At 31.6% G+C, this 17,247-nt stretch overlaps 1 protein-coding gene across 4 annotated transcripts in view; it reads left to right on the plus strand.

Moving 5' to 3' along the window:
* sl (small wing phospholipase C gamma 1) overlaps positions 1-17,247 on the plus strand; it is a 326,005-nt gene that overhangs the window by 237,167 nt on the left and 71,591 nt on the right. For all 4 annotated transcript variants that reach the window (XM_085809362.1, XM_085809364.1, XM_085809363.1 and 1 more), the window contains exons 26-27: positions 5,497-5,542; positions 15,271-15,373. In XM_085809362.1, coding sequence (XP_085665488.1) covers positions 5,497-5,542; positions 15,271-15,373 — 149 coding nt within the window. The remainder of the gene's footprint in view (positions 1-5,496; positions 5,543-15,270; positions 15,374-17,247) is intronic.

Consider the following 17,247-nt stretch of genomic DNA (forward strand, 5'->3'; position numbering starts at 1 on the left):
TTCAGAATATGCTGATAAATGAAACATTACTCTGTCTATATTTTAGAATTAGCTTTAAAGAAATAATATGTATCAAAGCATAATAATTTATGCTAAATACTCTAAAATGCCATGCTTCTCTTCAAAAACTGCAGTTGAGTTATAATTGGATTTACAGGCAATGCAATTATTTTATGTTTATATAAATAGTGTGGTTGCTAATTTTATTCAGTGGTGCAGAAAAAGCAAAGTTTGATATTCTTTATTTCTACTTATTCCCCACTGTGCAATCACAAATAGAGTTGCCATAGGAGTCTGCTAAATTTTAAGAAGTCGACAGCATTGAAATAACTCCATTTTATGTAGCACACTTATTTAAATATTATTTTGCAGTCATATGTATGAAAAATACATTCTTCATTACATAGTTTTATCTCTAAACAAGTAAAGTACAAAATCCAAGATCCGCACTTGTCTGGACCTCAGCGATCTCAAATTTGGGATTTTTCTGGATATTAGATCATCACTTTAAATCTAGTAAGATGGCATGTAGAAATTATAAAATAAAAAATATGAAATCATGATTTATGAAATAATGAAGCATTTATGACCTTAAAAGGGAATCAAACTTAGCATAAAACGCTCAATAACTATTTGTTTGATTTATTAAACATTTCTTTCAATGTAAGGGGTTTAATTTGCTTCATTTTTTGTAACAGACAAAAAAAAAAAAAAACTTCATATTTTTTTGTTTACTCTATTTAACATATCAATGTAAGTTGATAGTTTTCTGTGTGTTTTTTCAATATAAGTTGCTTCATTTTTTGTGCCTATACTGTCCCTCCAATTCCATAGACAGGTATAATTTCTTGTTCAAGGTCCTGTAATTGCTGTGTCAGGAATTCTGACTAATTTATCAATCGAATTTTTTTCATTTCCAGTAACCTCTCTGTCACTTTCTTCGCTATTGGTTCTGTTGATTGATAATTGGGGCACTGAAATTGCAATGAAAAACTTTTTTAATATCAACCTTTTATATCAACTATATATTTATTATCTTTTCTCTGCATTTCTTTATAACATGCATGAGTTGAGAAATTTCACACCTTTAATTTGGAATATCCGAAAACCTTCAAATTCGCCACTATCTTTTTCGTCATCCTCACCATGAAATATGGTAGCTGGCCATAAATTATGCCAAGCATTTTTTAAAGTATCTGGAGACACACCAATGATCTTGCAATGCTCGATACAGCACATTTTATGCTAAAATATTTCAAGAATTCTTGATTATTCTTTTCATTATTCAAGAAATTTAAAAATGCTACTTTATATTTACATTTTCGCCTCTGTCCTATTCTGATATCTATTGGCTGAATGATGGACATACAGTTTGGAAGAAAGAATAATACAGATACATTATCTATCACTAAAACATTAAGTGAAGTGTGAGCAGTACACTTGTCTACAATCAGGACAATTTTGGTCATCAGGTAAATCAGCAGTATTCAAATGTTGCTGAGCCTCCAGTATGAAACGATTATCAAACCGATCATTCATTAACACTTGTGTCATCTATGCTCTTTTATTTGCACGATATATAATGTTGAAAATCTTTACTTCTTTAAGTGCTCGAGGTCATGTATTTTTTCTGATTGTGAAAATATTAGACTTGTGCTTTCCTGAGCATTTGCACATGCTAAAACTGTTAGTCTCACTTTGGAATCTTTGACACCAGTTGGAACCTTTTCTGTAGAGGCTGCCAAGGTATTTCACAGTACATTTTGCTGGAAAGGACCAGTCTCATGAGTATTGTAAATTTGTTCTGGTGATAACTTTTCACTATTAGTGAGTTCAATGAATTCGTCTGCAAATAAGTCAGCAGCTTCAGTATTAGCTAAAGCTTTTTCACCTGAAATTTTTAATTGCCTTATACCATGGTGATTTTTAAATTTGGTTAACCAACCTGTCAAGTATGTGGACTCAGTTTTTAAGTTAATTTCTTCATGAAATATTTTAGCTCGAGCCGTTAGCATCAGACCTGTCAATGGCTTGTCCTCGCTGTGACGCTGTCTGACCCAATCAAGCATCACTTTCTAATAATCGTCACTTTTAGAAAGAGTAATAATTTTTCTGTTATTCATTGTGAGTGGGGTGTCGGAATCCACAACAAATTCCTTTATCTGTTTTTGTATGTCATATACAGTTGACTTTCCAATGCCGCACACCTCGCATAATTTTGAGATGGATTATCCATTTTTTGCAGCAAATCCACTGTTTGTTTAATGAATATCGAAACATGCTTTCACAGGATCTTAATATAGATCCTGTTACAGCTCCAGAATAATTAACTCTTTTTTACATAATCAAAAATTCAAACTTTGTTTCTCATAAAACTGCTGTAATAATAACAGCCTGCAAAGAATAATAAGCTGGATGAAATCAAAAAGTTAAGGAACAGCACAATCTGAACTGAATTCCTTGGAATCAGTAATGTATAATTTTAGCCTAGATTAATAGCATCCGCTAGACATTATTTCATTATGTATCATGAGATTTGCAATGAAAAACAAGTTGTTTCACTAAATTTTGTCTTGCTTTTATTGCACTCTGAGGCAGTTAAGCCTGAATTGTATTAGTTTAGTTATTTATTGTACTTACATATATTTTTTGCACATGCTTAAGGCTTATTTGAGTCCTGAATAAATTCCCACATATACTTCAGGCTTATCGAGGCTTGATGCTAGATATCTGATGCAGTCTCTGTGGGTCCTAAATTCTGCTACCAAGTGCTAAGTTCTAAATTTTTGCCGCCTCTAAATTTTTTATCCCAGTGCTTTCCCTGAATTCTAAAAATTTTGTCATCTTTTAATTTTGTTGTTTGGTGCTTCTCAATTGCAAGCATCTACCGCCCGGTGCAGTTATACGAGCTCTGGCCCTGGTTCTGGGTATATGTGAATAACAAATCAATTATACTTACCCGTATATCCTGTCATATAATGCGAACTTTTAATGCAAAAACCAGGGTCAAAATTCACGTTTGCACAATATATGCCGGATATAAAAGCTACAAATTCAAAAATATGAAGAAGATGAGCATACAAAAATTATATCTCTATATGTACCTAAATGCTGTTTATATAAAAGAAATGACATACTTATGAGCTTAAAAATTTTCATTGTTGAATAACATGAAAATTTAGCCATTATATCTTATGTTATATCTTCAGGCATATCATCAAATTCTATATCATCTTCATCTCATTGCTCTGATCCATAAATAAATAGTCATCCTTCATTCCATCTTAGATTATTAGAAATACTGCATTTTTTAAATGACTTTTGAATTACATCTAGTTTAATTTCATTCCATGCTTTTATTATCCACTCGCACACTATTTCTAGACTGGCATGATGCATTTCACAAAAAGGATGCTCACTACATGGTGAATATACGTAAAAATTAAAAAGCATAGTTTGAAGTTACCAGTGCATGTTATACACTGGTGAGCATTATATGCTGGATTATACTGTAATTCAAATAGCACTAAGTATAATCTTTTGGCCTAATCTATTTTTATCTAACAAAGATCTATTTTTAGCAAATGGAAAGAAATTTGTTAAAATTTTTCTTTGTCACCATTTCTTAGCACATTTAACTTAAATCTGTAATCATCGCCAAGTGTAATGTCAATATAAAAGGTTACCATACTCTCTGTTATTATATTACTAAAATTAAAAAAATGTTTAGGCATCGCTGCCTGAGTCATTACTCAAGTTGTCATGTGCTGTTAAACATGCGGTGATGAAAGTAAAATATAATAAATAATGATTCCCCGGGTTGAGTGTCAGGGATTATAAGTTGGCCTTGGTAAAATCAACAGTTTCTATATAGAATGTTTCAGTATAAGATGTATGCCAAGCAAATACGCAGCTACGGAGCCAAATTATTGATTGCACAAATTTATGGTAAAATTATTGTTTCTTCAATAACTAGTTATTTTATTTAGTGTTTAAGTGAAATTAAATATCAGGACCCTCCACATATTTTATTATGGGGAAGAAAAGTGAAATACACATGTGTAAAGCATAAAAAAATTTCTAAAAAAATTTTGGTTGGTGTTTTTAAGGCACGGATTTTAGATCATTCTGGATATTGGACGTCCAGATCTCAGATTTTGTACTGTATTTTTCTATCATTCCTAGTTAACTAAAATATGACCAAGACCAAAGTTAGCCCCTGACTTACACACTTTTCACCAGTCCTATCTATAACATAACTTTGGGTATTAGTCATCTGCATATTTCCTTCATAGCATTACAATCTCTGCTAAGCACTGCATTATTTATTAAATTGTTCATGCTTTATTACTACAGTCCTATGCCAGTTTGTTCATTATATGAGGAAGAAAATTAGTTTGATAATATTATCAATGTAAAGTTAACATTTCTATCTTATAAATATGAAATTGTTGTTTAATGAAATAGCTTGTATATCGTGTTTTCCGTATGCTAAAAAAATTTTTCGTAAAATTTGTGAATGCAGTTTTCCCACATTGTAATTGTGGCAAATGTCCCTATGTAAACTCATTTATTGGAATAATGTAGTAGTTTTGTTTTTGACATTGATTTCCTGGAGAATGTGAGTTAAATAAATTGAATGAGACCTAAATGGGTTAAGATTATTGATACTCATATAAAAAATGACTATTTCAAGCAAACATTTTATTCTTATAAAATGTTCTTACTTTTTTTTTTTTTTTTTTTAAGTGGCTTATATGCCTCAGAAAACAAGCAGAAGAAAATATTTTTCCGTAATGTATAATACTGATTTTCCACTCATCTTTATGACAGAATTTTGAATTTTCTTTAACTGGAAGTTAATTTTTTTATATTAACTTGTTTTGTGTATTAATATTAATTGTTTTTGTGTTTAGCTGCCATATGTAGGAATAATACACTTGCAAAGTAAGATATTTTTCATCTGGGCTGAAAAACTGAAACTAAGTGAATAGATAAGAAAAATGTCTAGAGAGAAAGAGAAGAGGTAGGGTAAGATAGGGAAATACAAAAATCCAGAAATTTAAGAATTTCAGACTTAAATTATTGTATAGAATAAAGCAATGAGATTTCAAAATTTTGCAAAGTAAGATATTTTTCATCTGGGTTGAAAAACTGAAACTAAGTGAATAGATAAGAAAAATGTCTAGAATGAAAGAGAAGAGGTAGGGTAAGATAGGGAAATACAAAAATCCAGAAATTTAAGAATATCAGACTTAAATTATTGTATGGTTATTGTAAAGCAATGAGATTTCAAAATTTTACACATGAAACGTATGTTCGATTTTCCAGAGTATTTCTGTAATCTGCTCAAACATCTGTCCAAACATGTTGGTATAAATGATCATTCATCCAGTCATTGTTCAGATAATTGATGCATTATTGTATGTAATGTCTCTGAATAATAAGAAATTATGTTTTCTGTGAGAATATATTGCATGTCTATTCTTTTCACAGATAGAGCAATGCAGTTGAATCAAGCTCGATTCCTTCAAAATGGAAAGTGAGTATTATATGAATGTCTGCATTTAAATTGTAGTTTACATTGTACTAAATCTCTGTTACATATCTTATGAATAACAGTTATGAAATGTATTGAAAAGTGACCTTTGCATAATCAATGAAACAGATACTTTTAAACCCTTACGGAAACTACAAATCACCCATCCTTTTCAGCACTCAAAGTTTTTTTCAAATCTTACCAGTGTTTTATTTTGTACTCATTATTATTATCAGACTTGCTACTTAACATTTTAATCATCACCGTTGTTCCTTGAAGGCCAAGAAATGGATGTCACTCGATATATAATCTTAAAATCATTGATTCTGTGAAATTAGTCTTAGAACTTTCTGGGTGATACATATATAAGTGTGTGACTTTAAATGTTTCTGACTTTCTCAGAACAAGTGTATAATACTTTAACAAAATCAGTATTGTCAAATTTAGTATTGAAAAGTTCTTCTCTCTCTTTTCTCAACTATTCCAAAGATTTAACAATCTAAACATAAAAGAATAGCTGCATGTAAAAGGGCATTATTATATTATTTCCTTAAGAAATTAATTTTGTGAGAGCTAAATCTGAAACCGAGATATTGGTAAGTTTGGAAAGTTGTAAAAAAAAAAAGCTTTGCTTTTCTGAACTCATTTATAATTTATGCACATCTTTTGTGACTGGAATTCATTCTTTCTTTCAGGAAGAAATAAATCTGTTTTATATTGAAAATAGTGAACTTTTGAATTATGTGGAATTAATTTAAGTTGACGGACTTGTGAATAAAACTTAAAAATAATTTTTTTAAAAATGAATAAAACATAAATAATAAATGAACAGTGTAATGAGTATTTTCATAAAAAAATGAGTTTTAATTAATCATATTTGGTAGCATTCAGGAGTGATTGTTGTCCGTATATAGTCAGAACTCCGACTTTGATAAATTGTACGTACACATTTATGTGTATTCATTTTTAGGTACCGTGTCATCATATTGACAGGTAATGTTCATGGACGATAATTTTGAAGAAAAAAGTCCATGATTTATTTTTATTGGTGCAGGGACTGCGTAAATAATTAAGAATTCTGAAAACGTTAAATCCATTGAAAAAAAGAATTTTAAATTTATTTTGAAAGAGGTATAGAGAATGGGCTGATTACCTGCAGAAAACAAAAAGCTGCCCTTAAAAAGAACTCCCTTCATCAAATTTAATGACATTAATCCTGTTCTGCAATGTGAACGAAGTTCCATTGATTTGATGAAATTAGCAGATAATTAGCTAAATGTCCTTTCAGAAGATGAAAATATTTGTAACACCAAGAAGTTTGAAACTATCTAATAATCACTTATCTTATACAGAAACAAACAGGCAAAACCTGAAGTATTGGAAACTTTTGAACTGAAGTGTCAAGGTTTAAAGAAGGTGGAAGACAGAAGTAAACTTATTGACAAACTTAAATTTGTCTTTAGACCCACTCTTAAAAGTGTATTTCATTACATGGGTGAACAAGACAGCCCATGAAAGCTGATGTGAAAACTCAAATATTATTTGTTCTCCCTAAATATGTGAAATTTATTTGTTCTCGTATACATGTGAAATTTTTGGGTCAGAAAATCCCTGTTGAAGAATTTTTAGAGATAATTTATTGAACAGCTGGACAGCTTGGAAAAATGTTTTACATTTCATGAACCATTCTCTTCTTTTTAGCAGTTTTTCATTTAATAAATTCTACACCTGTTAGTATTGTTAATTAGTCTCTGATCTTAATACTTGAAGGGTTACATGTAAAGACATTATCTAGAGCAAAATGGCTTGCTGATTGCAATGAGCTTTAAATTATTAGCAAAGAAAAATATCAATGCAGTCCATCCTGGAATTAAATCCCTACCCTTGATAAGGAAGCTGAATTTTGCAATTATTTTAAGAAACACTGAGAACTAAAAATGTAAATAACTTTGTGAAAGGATGTAAAAAATATAAATTAATGTTTAGTAAAAAGCATTATAATTTTGCTTTGTTAATGAAATTGTGTGTCACATTAATATTCTGAATTATTTGAAATTATGTCACATTTTTACTCCAAGATACTTTTCAGGATTTTTGAAATTGGGGCCACAGTCACCCCTGAGCATAATTTAGTTTATAAAGTATTTGTCCCACTTCCCTAGCGTGCCTTCGTGGTGTAACGGTAGCACGCTGGGCTGGTATTCCAGAGGTCCGTGGTTTGATTCCCGGCAAAGGTGGTTGAATATTTTTCATCTTTTCTGCTTCCAATTAATCTAATGACTCTACAAGTGGCACCCGAACTAAAAGGGTTGTGGATGATAATTCTCCGCACCCAGGATTTGGTGACTAGGTCCCCTAAAACCCTAGTCGCCCTTTAAAAAGGGGAGTATATAAGGTATTTCTCCCACTTCCCTAGTGTGCATTAGTGGTGTAATGGTAGCACGCTGGGCCGGTATTCCAGAGGTCCGGGGTTCGATTCCCGGCGAAGGCGGTTGCATATTTTTCATTTTTCTGCTTCCAGTTAACCTAATGACTACAAGTTGAATGTTATTTCATATTTTCACAGAACAATTTTTTAATCGGTTGTGGGCAGGGAACAGAATTTGACTTAAATTCAATAGCTAATTAGATAGGGACATTGATGGGCACATTGTTATCATTTCTGGGGAAAGCATCCTTCATGCAAAATCTTCTTTAAAGTGTAAGTATTTGAAATAAACTTCAGCTATAGCAAACAGTTGAACACTTTTTAATTTTTAAACGAAACTACAAATTTGGTGTGCATTTAATCACTTCATTTAGCCAGTGTCTCTATTTTCATACTGAAGGTTCCTTCTTTATAAGATTTTAATGAAACAATATCAGGTTAGTGTTTATTGGACAAATGAGTTTTAATTTAAGTGAGATGAAGGGATGAGGGGAATGAACTATATTGGCCAAGAGTTGTAAAGTTCACATTAATTTTGCCGTGCTGTAACACTGGTTTAGAATTATGGTTTTTCTTTACACTTTGTTTCTGTAAACCATTATCATAAAAGGACAATGCAGGGCTTGTATGTGATGTCTCTGTAGAAGTAATAAACAAATATATAATTGTTTAGAATATTCAAATAAATGATTGAAGCTATGAGATATCTTGTTTTATTAAAATGATCCTGTGTAAGATAGGAGACTTCTAGAACCTGTTGTCCAGTTCCTTATTAAAAGGAATTTCAAAATGATCAATTTGGCAATTGGGGGGGGAATCTAAAAAAATGTAAGAATAATTAAAAGTGTGATTCAAAAGTTTCCAGCTTTTTTTTTTTTTTTTTTTTTTCATTTAATTCTGAATAAGGTTTTGCAATCATAGAGTACCCCTAATTTTCCCCCCCTCAAAACTTATTCCAGTATTCCTGCAATATCTGGTGTATTATTTTAATACAATGAAATAAACAGACTGCAAAGAATGTGATCAGAAAATTGTAATAAAAAAAAGACTGATTATAATAATATTTATATCAAATAAACACAGAGATAGCATGTATTTCTAAACCAAACGTGCCAATATTAATGTATTGCGGTTATTTTGAATTTCAGCTTTTATAAAAAAAAAATAGAAAATGAATTGATAAATTTGTTGACTATTGATGAAATCTAGGGCATTTTAAATATTTTGCTATATTGTCACCATTTATTATAACACTTTTTTGTTTTCTACTGTACTGATAATGTTATACATACCCCAGATTAAGATGCCACACACCCCCAGGTTACATGTACCACAGGTAGGAAACCACTTCAAGAATTATCACATCAGAAGTACACTCATGTCCATAAATTAAGGATAATGCAAAATCAGGCAAAGGTAGAGTTAGAAGCAAAGCAAATTTGTCTTATTTGTAAAGCTTATTTATTAAAAAAAAGGTAAAGAGCAAAAAGAGATGCTATATGTTTGATATTATTAAAAAAATGAGTGATTTTTCCCTCCCTGGAGCAAATTACAAAAAAAAAAAAAAAAAAAAAAAAACCTATTTACAAAAAAACAATATTACATGGTTGGTATGATTGTTAATACATTGTATGTCTCCCAGACGATACAATACAGTCTGTATAACGCCTAGGTATGCTGAGTATCAAATTATCGATATGATCTTGGGGGATATTACACCACTCAAAAAGCAGTGCTCTCCGAAGATCCGGTAGACATGTAGGAGGAGGTTGACGGGCTGCAACTCGTCGGCCAAGCATGTCCGACACGTGCTCTACTGGATTCAAGTCCGGTGAGAATGCTGGCCAGTCCATACGGGTGATAGCCTCCAATTGAAGCCATTTGCTTCAATCGGAGGCTTGCATGGTGAGGACGGGCATTGTCATCCATAAACACAAATTGTGTGCCCATGACGCCCCGAAACAAACGTACATGTTGTTCCAGAATGATGTCCCGATAGATTTGGCTTGTTATGGTTCCAGTTTGAACATGCAAGTCAGTTCTGGAACCCAGAATAATTCCATCCCATACGAGCACTCCTGCACCACCATAACGCTGTCGTTCAATGATGTTTTCTTGGTGGTAACTGGTACCTGGAGCTCTCCATATGAAAGTCCGGCGAGAATCAGACTGCAAGCTAAACCTGAACTCGTCGGAAAACATCACACAAGCCCACTGTTGCGGTGTCTACAATGCATGCTCTCTACTCCAAGCTAACCGCAGGCGACAGTGAGTTGCAGTAAGTGGAATGCAACTGACAGGTCTACGAGCATATAGACCAATCTGCCCTAAGCGTCTGTACACGGTCTGCCTTGAAATTGTCGTACCAGTGGTTCAAGAGGGCTGACGAGACAGGTCTGAGGCTGTGCTCCGCCTGTTTCTTTTGGCAGTAACTGCCAAATACCGGTCCTCATTCGGCGTAGTAACCCTGGAGCGACCTGTGCTGTAACGTCTACTCACATTAAAATTATCTTGGAATCGTTGCTAAAGCCTGGAGATGAGACTCTGGGCAATTCCAAGTTCGTCTGATACTACCAGTTGGGTACGCCCACATTCCAGACGGCCGATAATTCTACCACGTAAAAAATCATCCAAATGCGTCCTTTGTGTCATAACTATTCGGTTATTGCACTGAAATGCTTATAAAGCGCCTGCGAGCAATTTTATTTCTTTGCCTGTTATTCTTTATATATCACTCTCTTACACTATCGACATTGTGACGTACCATCGGTGGACATTGTGACGTACCATCGGTGGCATCTGGTTACTTCCTGAAATTTGCATATGATTCTTGAAGATGTGTGTAGTGATTTTACAGGTGATATATTTATTTTAGAGTTCAATTTCCACGTGACTCCGAATTATCTTTAATTTATGGACATGAGTGTAGATGAAATACAGTGAAGTCTTGATTTATGATTATAATTCATTCATAAAGACTGTCATCATCTAAAATGTTCATAAACCAAAACAGTTTCTCCATACGAATTAATGTGAAATAAATTAATCCATTTGCAGATAATTGCTTTTTTAAACTTTAAACAAATAGTACTTAGTGCACAAGTTTGTAACACAAAAGTAACAGAAATCATTGAATCTAAGACAAGTAATGTGAGCACAACATTAAGCAAATAAAATAAGGTGAACCATACTGTTTAATTTTACTGTGCTGTGTCCATGAAAATGGGCAGCACAATTGGAAAGTGAAGAAGAAGAGAAAAGGAAAGATGTTATTGTTTGTATAAGGAGACCTTTTCCATAAAATCATCCTCTCTGGTGTACCATTTTTATCTGTTCTTTGTCACTTAGGACTCTTTAGTTGCACTTGTGATTCATCGAGCTTCCATTTCACTCACAATTTATCCAATGTTATTTTTTATTGTGTAGGTTTTGAGTTGCTTCTGAAGTGACATTGTCATTGAAAATACTTGCACTGCTGCTTGATACTACTTTATCAGGGAGATACTGTTACATGAAAACTTTTCACTTTCCTCAAATTTTGTGAATCAAAAAACCAGAATAATCTCTCCTCACACAATCTTTCTTTGAATTCATTTCCTCTACAATTGCCTTTCATTGCTGCTTCTGAAGTTATTTGTATTGCTCTCCTTGAGCTAATTTTTATAATCATATGATAATTCCTTCACATCTTTGCTAATTTCTAAACCCGTGGCTTTGCTTAGTGATACAGTATCAAAACTCAAGATTATATCTCCCATCCTTTGAAGACATTTTCTCTACAGTTGCTTATGTTGTGGCTTCTGAAGTTTTTCATATTTTTTCCTTATGAGCTCATTTTGATGGCCTTCAGTAATTCTTCCACATCTTATTTGTTTATCTTTAAGCCCATGCCTTTGCCTACAGTCTGCTTGCAATACAGTCTCACCATAATTTCCTCCAGGCCAGTTTCATGATCCTGTAAGTCACTTTCTGACAGGCTTTGAAGGAGAAAAAAAAATTTTTTTTTTAATTGGAAGACCCTGGGAATTAATCCTGTGTCAGAGGCTGTAGAGAATTCTTGTGAAAATTATTTGTTGACAGGTGTTTGTATGTTGAGACATCATTCGTCATTTGAGAGGTTATCTGTTCAGATAATTTGTTTGTGATGATATATATTCATTTTTGAGGTTCCATTGTATTCAGAGTTGTAAAACTGTTGAAGGTTATGAAGAATTGTAAAAAATTGTTTAAATATTTATCTCCTTACAGTTCTAATTTGGAGTAACATTTCTTCTTCAAGCAAGTTCATTTGACAAAAGAAAAAAATGTTCATTTTGATTAGTGGTCTTCTATTAATGAAATTTAAATTAAAAATCTTGTAAACATTTTTGTCTTTACTTAAAAACAAATGTTATATCTGAGAACAAGTGTGTACTAGTAAAGAAACTGGAGTTATGTGTGTACAATTAGGAAAGTGGATATGTGTTTTTATTTCTGAAAATAATTAGTAATTTTATTTAAATAATGTACATGAACATAAATATTTATAATATAAAATTAATAATAAAGTTATTTTATAGTTAATTTTATTGGAATTTATTTCCTTTCCCAGTATATATGAATAACATTCCATTTCCTTATATATCACTTAACTTTGACACAGATTTTGTGGAAAATACATGAAGCTTGCAGCTCAGCAGAGGTAGTTAAATATTTTAGGATAAGGGCCACATTTACACTTGTATATGGCTTTTGGGCTGTGTAAAAGTAGATACATTCAGACCCCATGTGTAATAAATGAACCTTTTGGTCCCATACTGTTTCCTATACATTTAATTTATTTCAGATTGTTATAGAAAACCTCCAAGATGGAAAATTGGATATAATGAACTGTATATATATTTTTTGGGGGTAGTTTTAAAATTTTTTCTTGAATTTCTGCATGAAAAAATTAGAAATTGTTGAAATCATGCATGTTTAGGATATTAGGGTCCAAATTCCCACCACATTCTATCCATTAAAGGAAAACACCTTTACATTACTTTTCTTTTATCTTCACATCCCGCTTTTTTCTCAGTTCTAAACAAAGGCTCTGAGAAACAGGGTGACACCCATCTCTTGGAGAATGAGAATACAATAAGCATATCTGAGGACATCATATAGTGTCCATAACCATTGAATTCAAAAGCATGAATGGTTTCTCTGATTTCATTCAAACTCTTTGATTGAGCTACCAGACAGAACTCTGTTCAAGGCTGATGCTATGATGGGAATTCTGAAAATTTCACTGTTGATGTAAAGAGGAAATAGTGAAACTTATAAGCTTGCAGCTTTACAGTTGATTCTTCATTTTTGGAATGAAGTTTTCTTTATCCTTATTGGTTTGTTTTGTTTGACTATAAATGCTCTCCAAGTCCTGTCTACTAAATAGGGATTTTGCATTTTTTAGTTCTTTTGCCAGACATAAAATAATTTTCATAAAGGTTATTGTTCTTTGTGTTGCAGTCATGCTTATTTTTTAGAAAATAATTGTTTCCATTGGATAAGACACATTTGTTATGAAATTATCTTCCTTTTTCATCTTTTTGAGAAGAGTAGAGCTTCAACATATTTTTTTGACCAAACTGATTGCACTCCATTTCTGTGATAAAAATTCACCCACATGGCAAACTGTAAATGTGAAGCTTTTGCACTGAAGATTATGTAATCATTATTCAAAAAGTACAGAATGATTGCAGCCAAATTGGTATCTTCTAGAATACAGTTTATCCAGATCTACAGCTGATACCAGAGAAAAAAAATGAAACCATATTTTCTGCACATGTAAAAATTTTGGATAAGAGGATAAACTTGGAAACGGAGTGTTGAAGAAGCATTACTGAAGTAAGTGCTCTGCATTCAAAGAAGTCAAAATCTGCCAATATCTGCATAAATAAATGCTTCAGTGAAAGGACAGCAAATTTAATAACTGTACATAATAATAATTACAAATAAGTTAATATTTTAAGTTATACTTATTTTTCATTTCTTTTGGCAGATGTACTAATGTTAATCAGTTTTTCTTTATTCATTGTTTAATTTGTACATGTTTTTTGTGAGATAATATTTTTCTTTAAATCTGATCAGGTATACTCATTCTTAAATAATGGTATCTTTTTTGTGTTTGCCAGGGTGCATTAATGTTGAATTAATTAAATAAAAAATAAGAAACTTTCTGAATTTGTACTCTGCTTATGAAACTATAGATTCTTCTGACTAAAGGCATTCAACTAAGATAGTTTTTGGTTATAAATTAAGTTATTGACATTTCTGCATTTTTTGCAATATGCAGTGCATCTTTCTGCACTTTTTGCAGTATGCATACAGTATCGCTGAATATGTATTCTATGCCATGATTTTTGAAAGTAGAACAGAAAAAATCACACCTGAAATATGAATTTATATTTTTATTCCATTGCCAGGTAATTGAGAAATGACAAAACAAAATCACTGTTATATTTCTTATAATATGAAGATGAATAAAAAGGTTCTCTTTTATGACTATGCTGAGGGAATGTGTCATGTTCTGTTCAGTATTTCTAAAAACAACCCAAAAAGTGCTGTTTGTGAAGATGACAGTAAGCTATTTTAGCATTCACCCAGTCAGTAGTAAACTGATTGATACATATGCATTGCAAAAGTGTGTACAATTTTTGTAATTTTTCTGGAATTTAATAAATGCTTGACATTATAATTTTAAAAAATGTAAAAATTTTCATTTCTTTTGTTTTCTTCTTTTCTCATTTAAATGAAAAATGAACGAAATTTTAAGAAATATAGAGATATTGTATATGTAAAACTTATGTGTGGTATATTTAAGCGATCTTAAGAGACATTACCATGTTACGGTTAAAGATGAAAGATGAAATACATGTACTAAAAATTCTATTAAAAATTTTTTTTCACTGCAGTTAAATTTCTCTAACGGTTTATGATATTCTTTCAATGTTTGTTTAAATTTGATTCATTCAATAACAGTTTAAATACCAAGATTTTTGTCGCAATAAATTTATTTATGTGAAACCATTTGATATATAAGGAATTTGGAATTCATATGTAAGTGCCTATCATTAAAGGTTAAAAACATTGGTTTAATTCATATAAGCAAGTAGTGAATGATAAAATGCAATGGTAATGTTCTGTAATGGGATGCAACGGCCATGCTGATTAATCACTGATTAATCATTCTGTGTTAAATAATTTTAATGTGTATAAATGTAAATAGCTTTATTTTAAATTTATAAATAATTATTTTCATATACTGAATCCTTTTCTATTTAATTAGGTGCGGATATGTTTTAAGGCCTCAGTATATGTTTGATGACAATTTTGATCCATATGTTCGAGGTACATTGCAGGGTGTTCAACCTTTAACATTATCCGTCCAGGTAATTAATGTTTCTTTTTTGCTTTAATTGGAAAATATTGTTAGAGTGCTTGAGTAACAGGAATAAGTGATAACAGTAGTTTTAAATGTTTGGCTACAAAATCGATTGGAATGCCCTCTGTTTTATACACCATCTGGATGCTCCGCTGCAATGCACTGGAGCTCCAGCTGGTCAGTCATTGGCCGCCAAAAGTTTATCTTGTACATATTATTTCATAAGGTATGGGCATATGAATTTTCGTACCATTTGGATAACTTTTTAGTGCAACAATTTGTATGTTATTGAGTGTATATGGCTTGTCAAAATGACGTAATTTTGAGGGATTGCTAATCGTTTTTCATTGGTAGATAGATGGCACTAGTTGCTGTGCTTTTATTTTTTGATGAAACTTGCCCAAATTTTCTAGTCTGTCGTCTTCAGCATGAGCATAGGCTTCTCTTTAGTCATTTACTCTCTTGCAGTCAAACCTTGGAAACTAGTCTTGTAAATTTATAAAAATTGCTGCAGATTCCTGTTACCTGAACTCCTTAATAATTAATATCCAGCATGTTATTATTCTTTTAATATAAAACTTAAAAAACTTAAATCCTTTTATCCACTGCTAAACAATCCTCCTCTCTCCTTTCCAAAACTTGAAAAATACATATAAATTTATTTAAACTTAAATAATTATTTTTTAACGTCTTTCATAAATTAAACAAGGAAAAATGTGGAAAATGGTGATAAATATTAAAACTTGAGTAAAGATAGTTTTTTATATTCATAAACTAATGTAACAGTGAATAATAGGCTGACTATGTTCCTCCTAGAAACTCTGAAATTTCCCCTGGTTGGGAACCCCTGTTCTAGATTTTTGTATGCTGTGTATCTGTTGGTTTTTAGTTGAGATAATGTGATAAAGTGCAGATAAAGACTCATTGCCTTAATGGTATTTTACTGAACTACAAACAGCACTACTATATTAGCAGCAAATCCTTCATTTTTCAACTCTAGTAGCAAAACTAAACCTTCTCTTTAAAATAAAACATTGGATTATGAAAAGAAATCATAATGAAAATTATTATAGTAATATGCAAAGTGAATGTTTACATTTTATGCTGGTACATTTACTTCCCTACTAGTAACTATCATTAACTTAAAAATGTTTGGGACCAAGTAATGGTGCCTATTCTGAAAATGATAATAAAATTAATATATAAATATATGTCAGTTTTGGAACCGCAATGGTGTCTTAAGAATTTTACAAGTTTGGGGTTGTCTTAAAGCTGATTTAATTTTAGGTTGAGCCACAGTTGTTCTAGGTTGAATCTCAGCTGATGTTGATGTACTGTTTACACAATTTGGAGTTGTAGATTTTTCTTTTTCAGGATTTTGTTACGGTAGAATATATGCTGGCTTCAATCTGTCTATTGATACATTTACTTTATTCTATATCCTGAGAGTAAAATATTGTTTTGAATAATTGATAACAAAATATTGATCCTCTGGTGGTTTGAGTTTCTTCCAATGCGAAGAAAAATGTGAAAGGCTGATTCTAAATCTTTATGTATAAATAATTTAGGGATACCTATATGTTGAGTTTCCTTTGGCTGGATTAATTCCATATACTTTTGTAATTTATTTATAAAGAAAGTTCCATGTGGTATATGATTTATTTTTGCTTCAAAGAATTCTCTATGAAGTTTAATATTTCCTCCATACACCATCTCTGCAATTCTATAATTAGCATGCATCATCATAGGCTGCTGTTCATAGGCCTAAGAGTAATGTTAAGAGTAATTAGTAATATTTCACTCCAAGTTATACTGCTGTGGTCTATTAAAGCAGCCTTTTATTGATATGTGAAGCTGTTCTACCTTGCCATAGTGCTGCAG

Source organism: Stegodyphus dumicola, chromosome X2, assembly GCF_044657685.1.
Source record: "Stegodyphus dumicola isolate Sdum_Otavi_A_Nest chromosome X2, ASM4465768v1".
NCBI lineage: Eukaryota > Metazoa > Arthropoda > Arachnida > Araneae > Eresidae > Stegodyphus > Stegodyphus dumicola.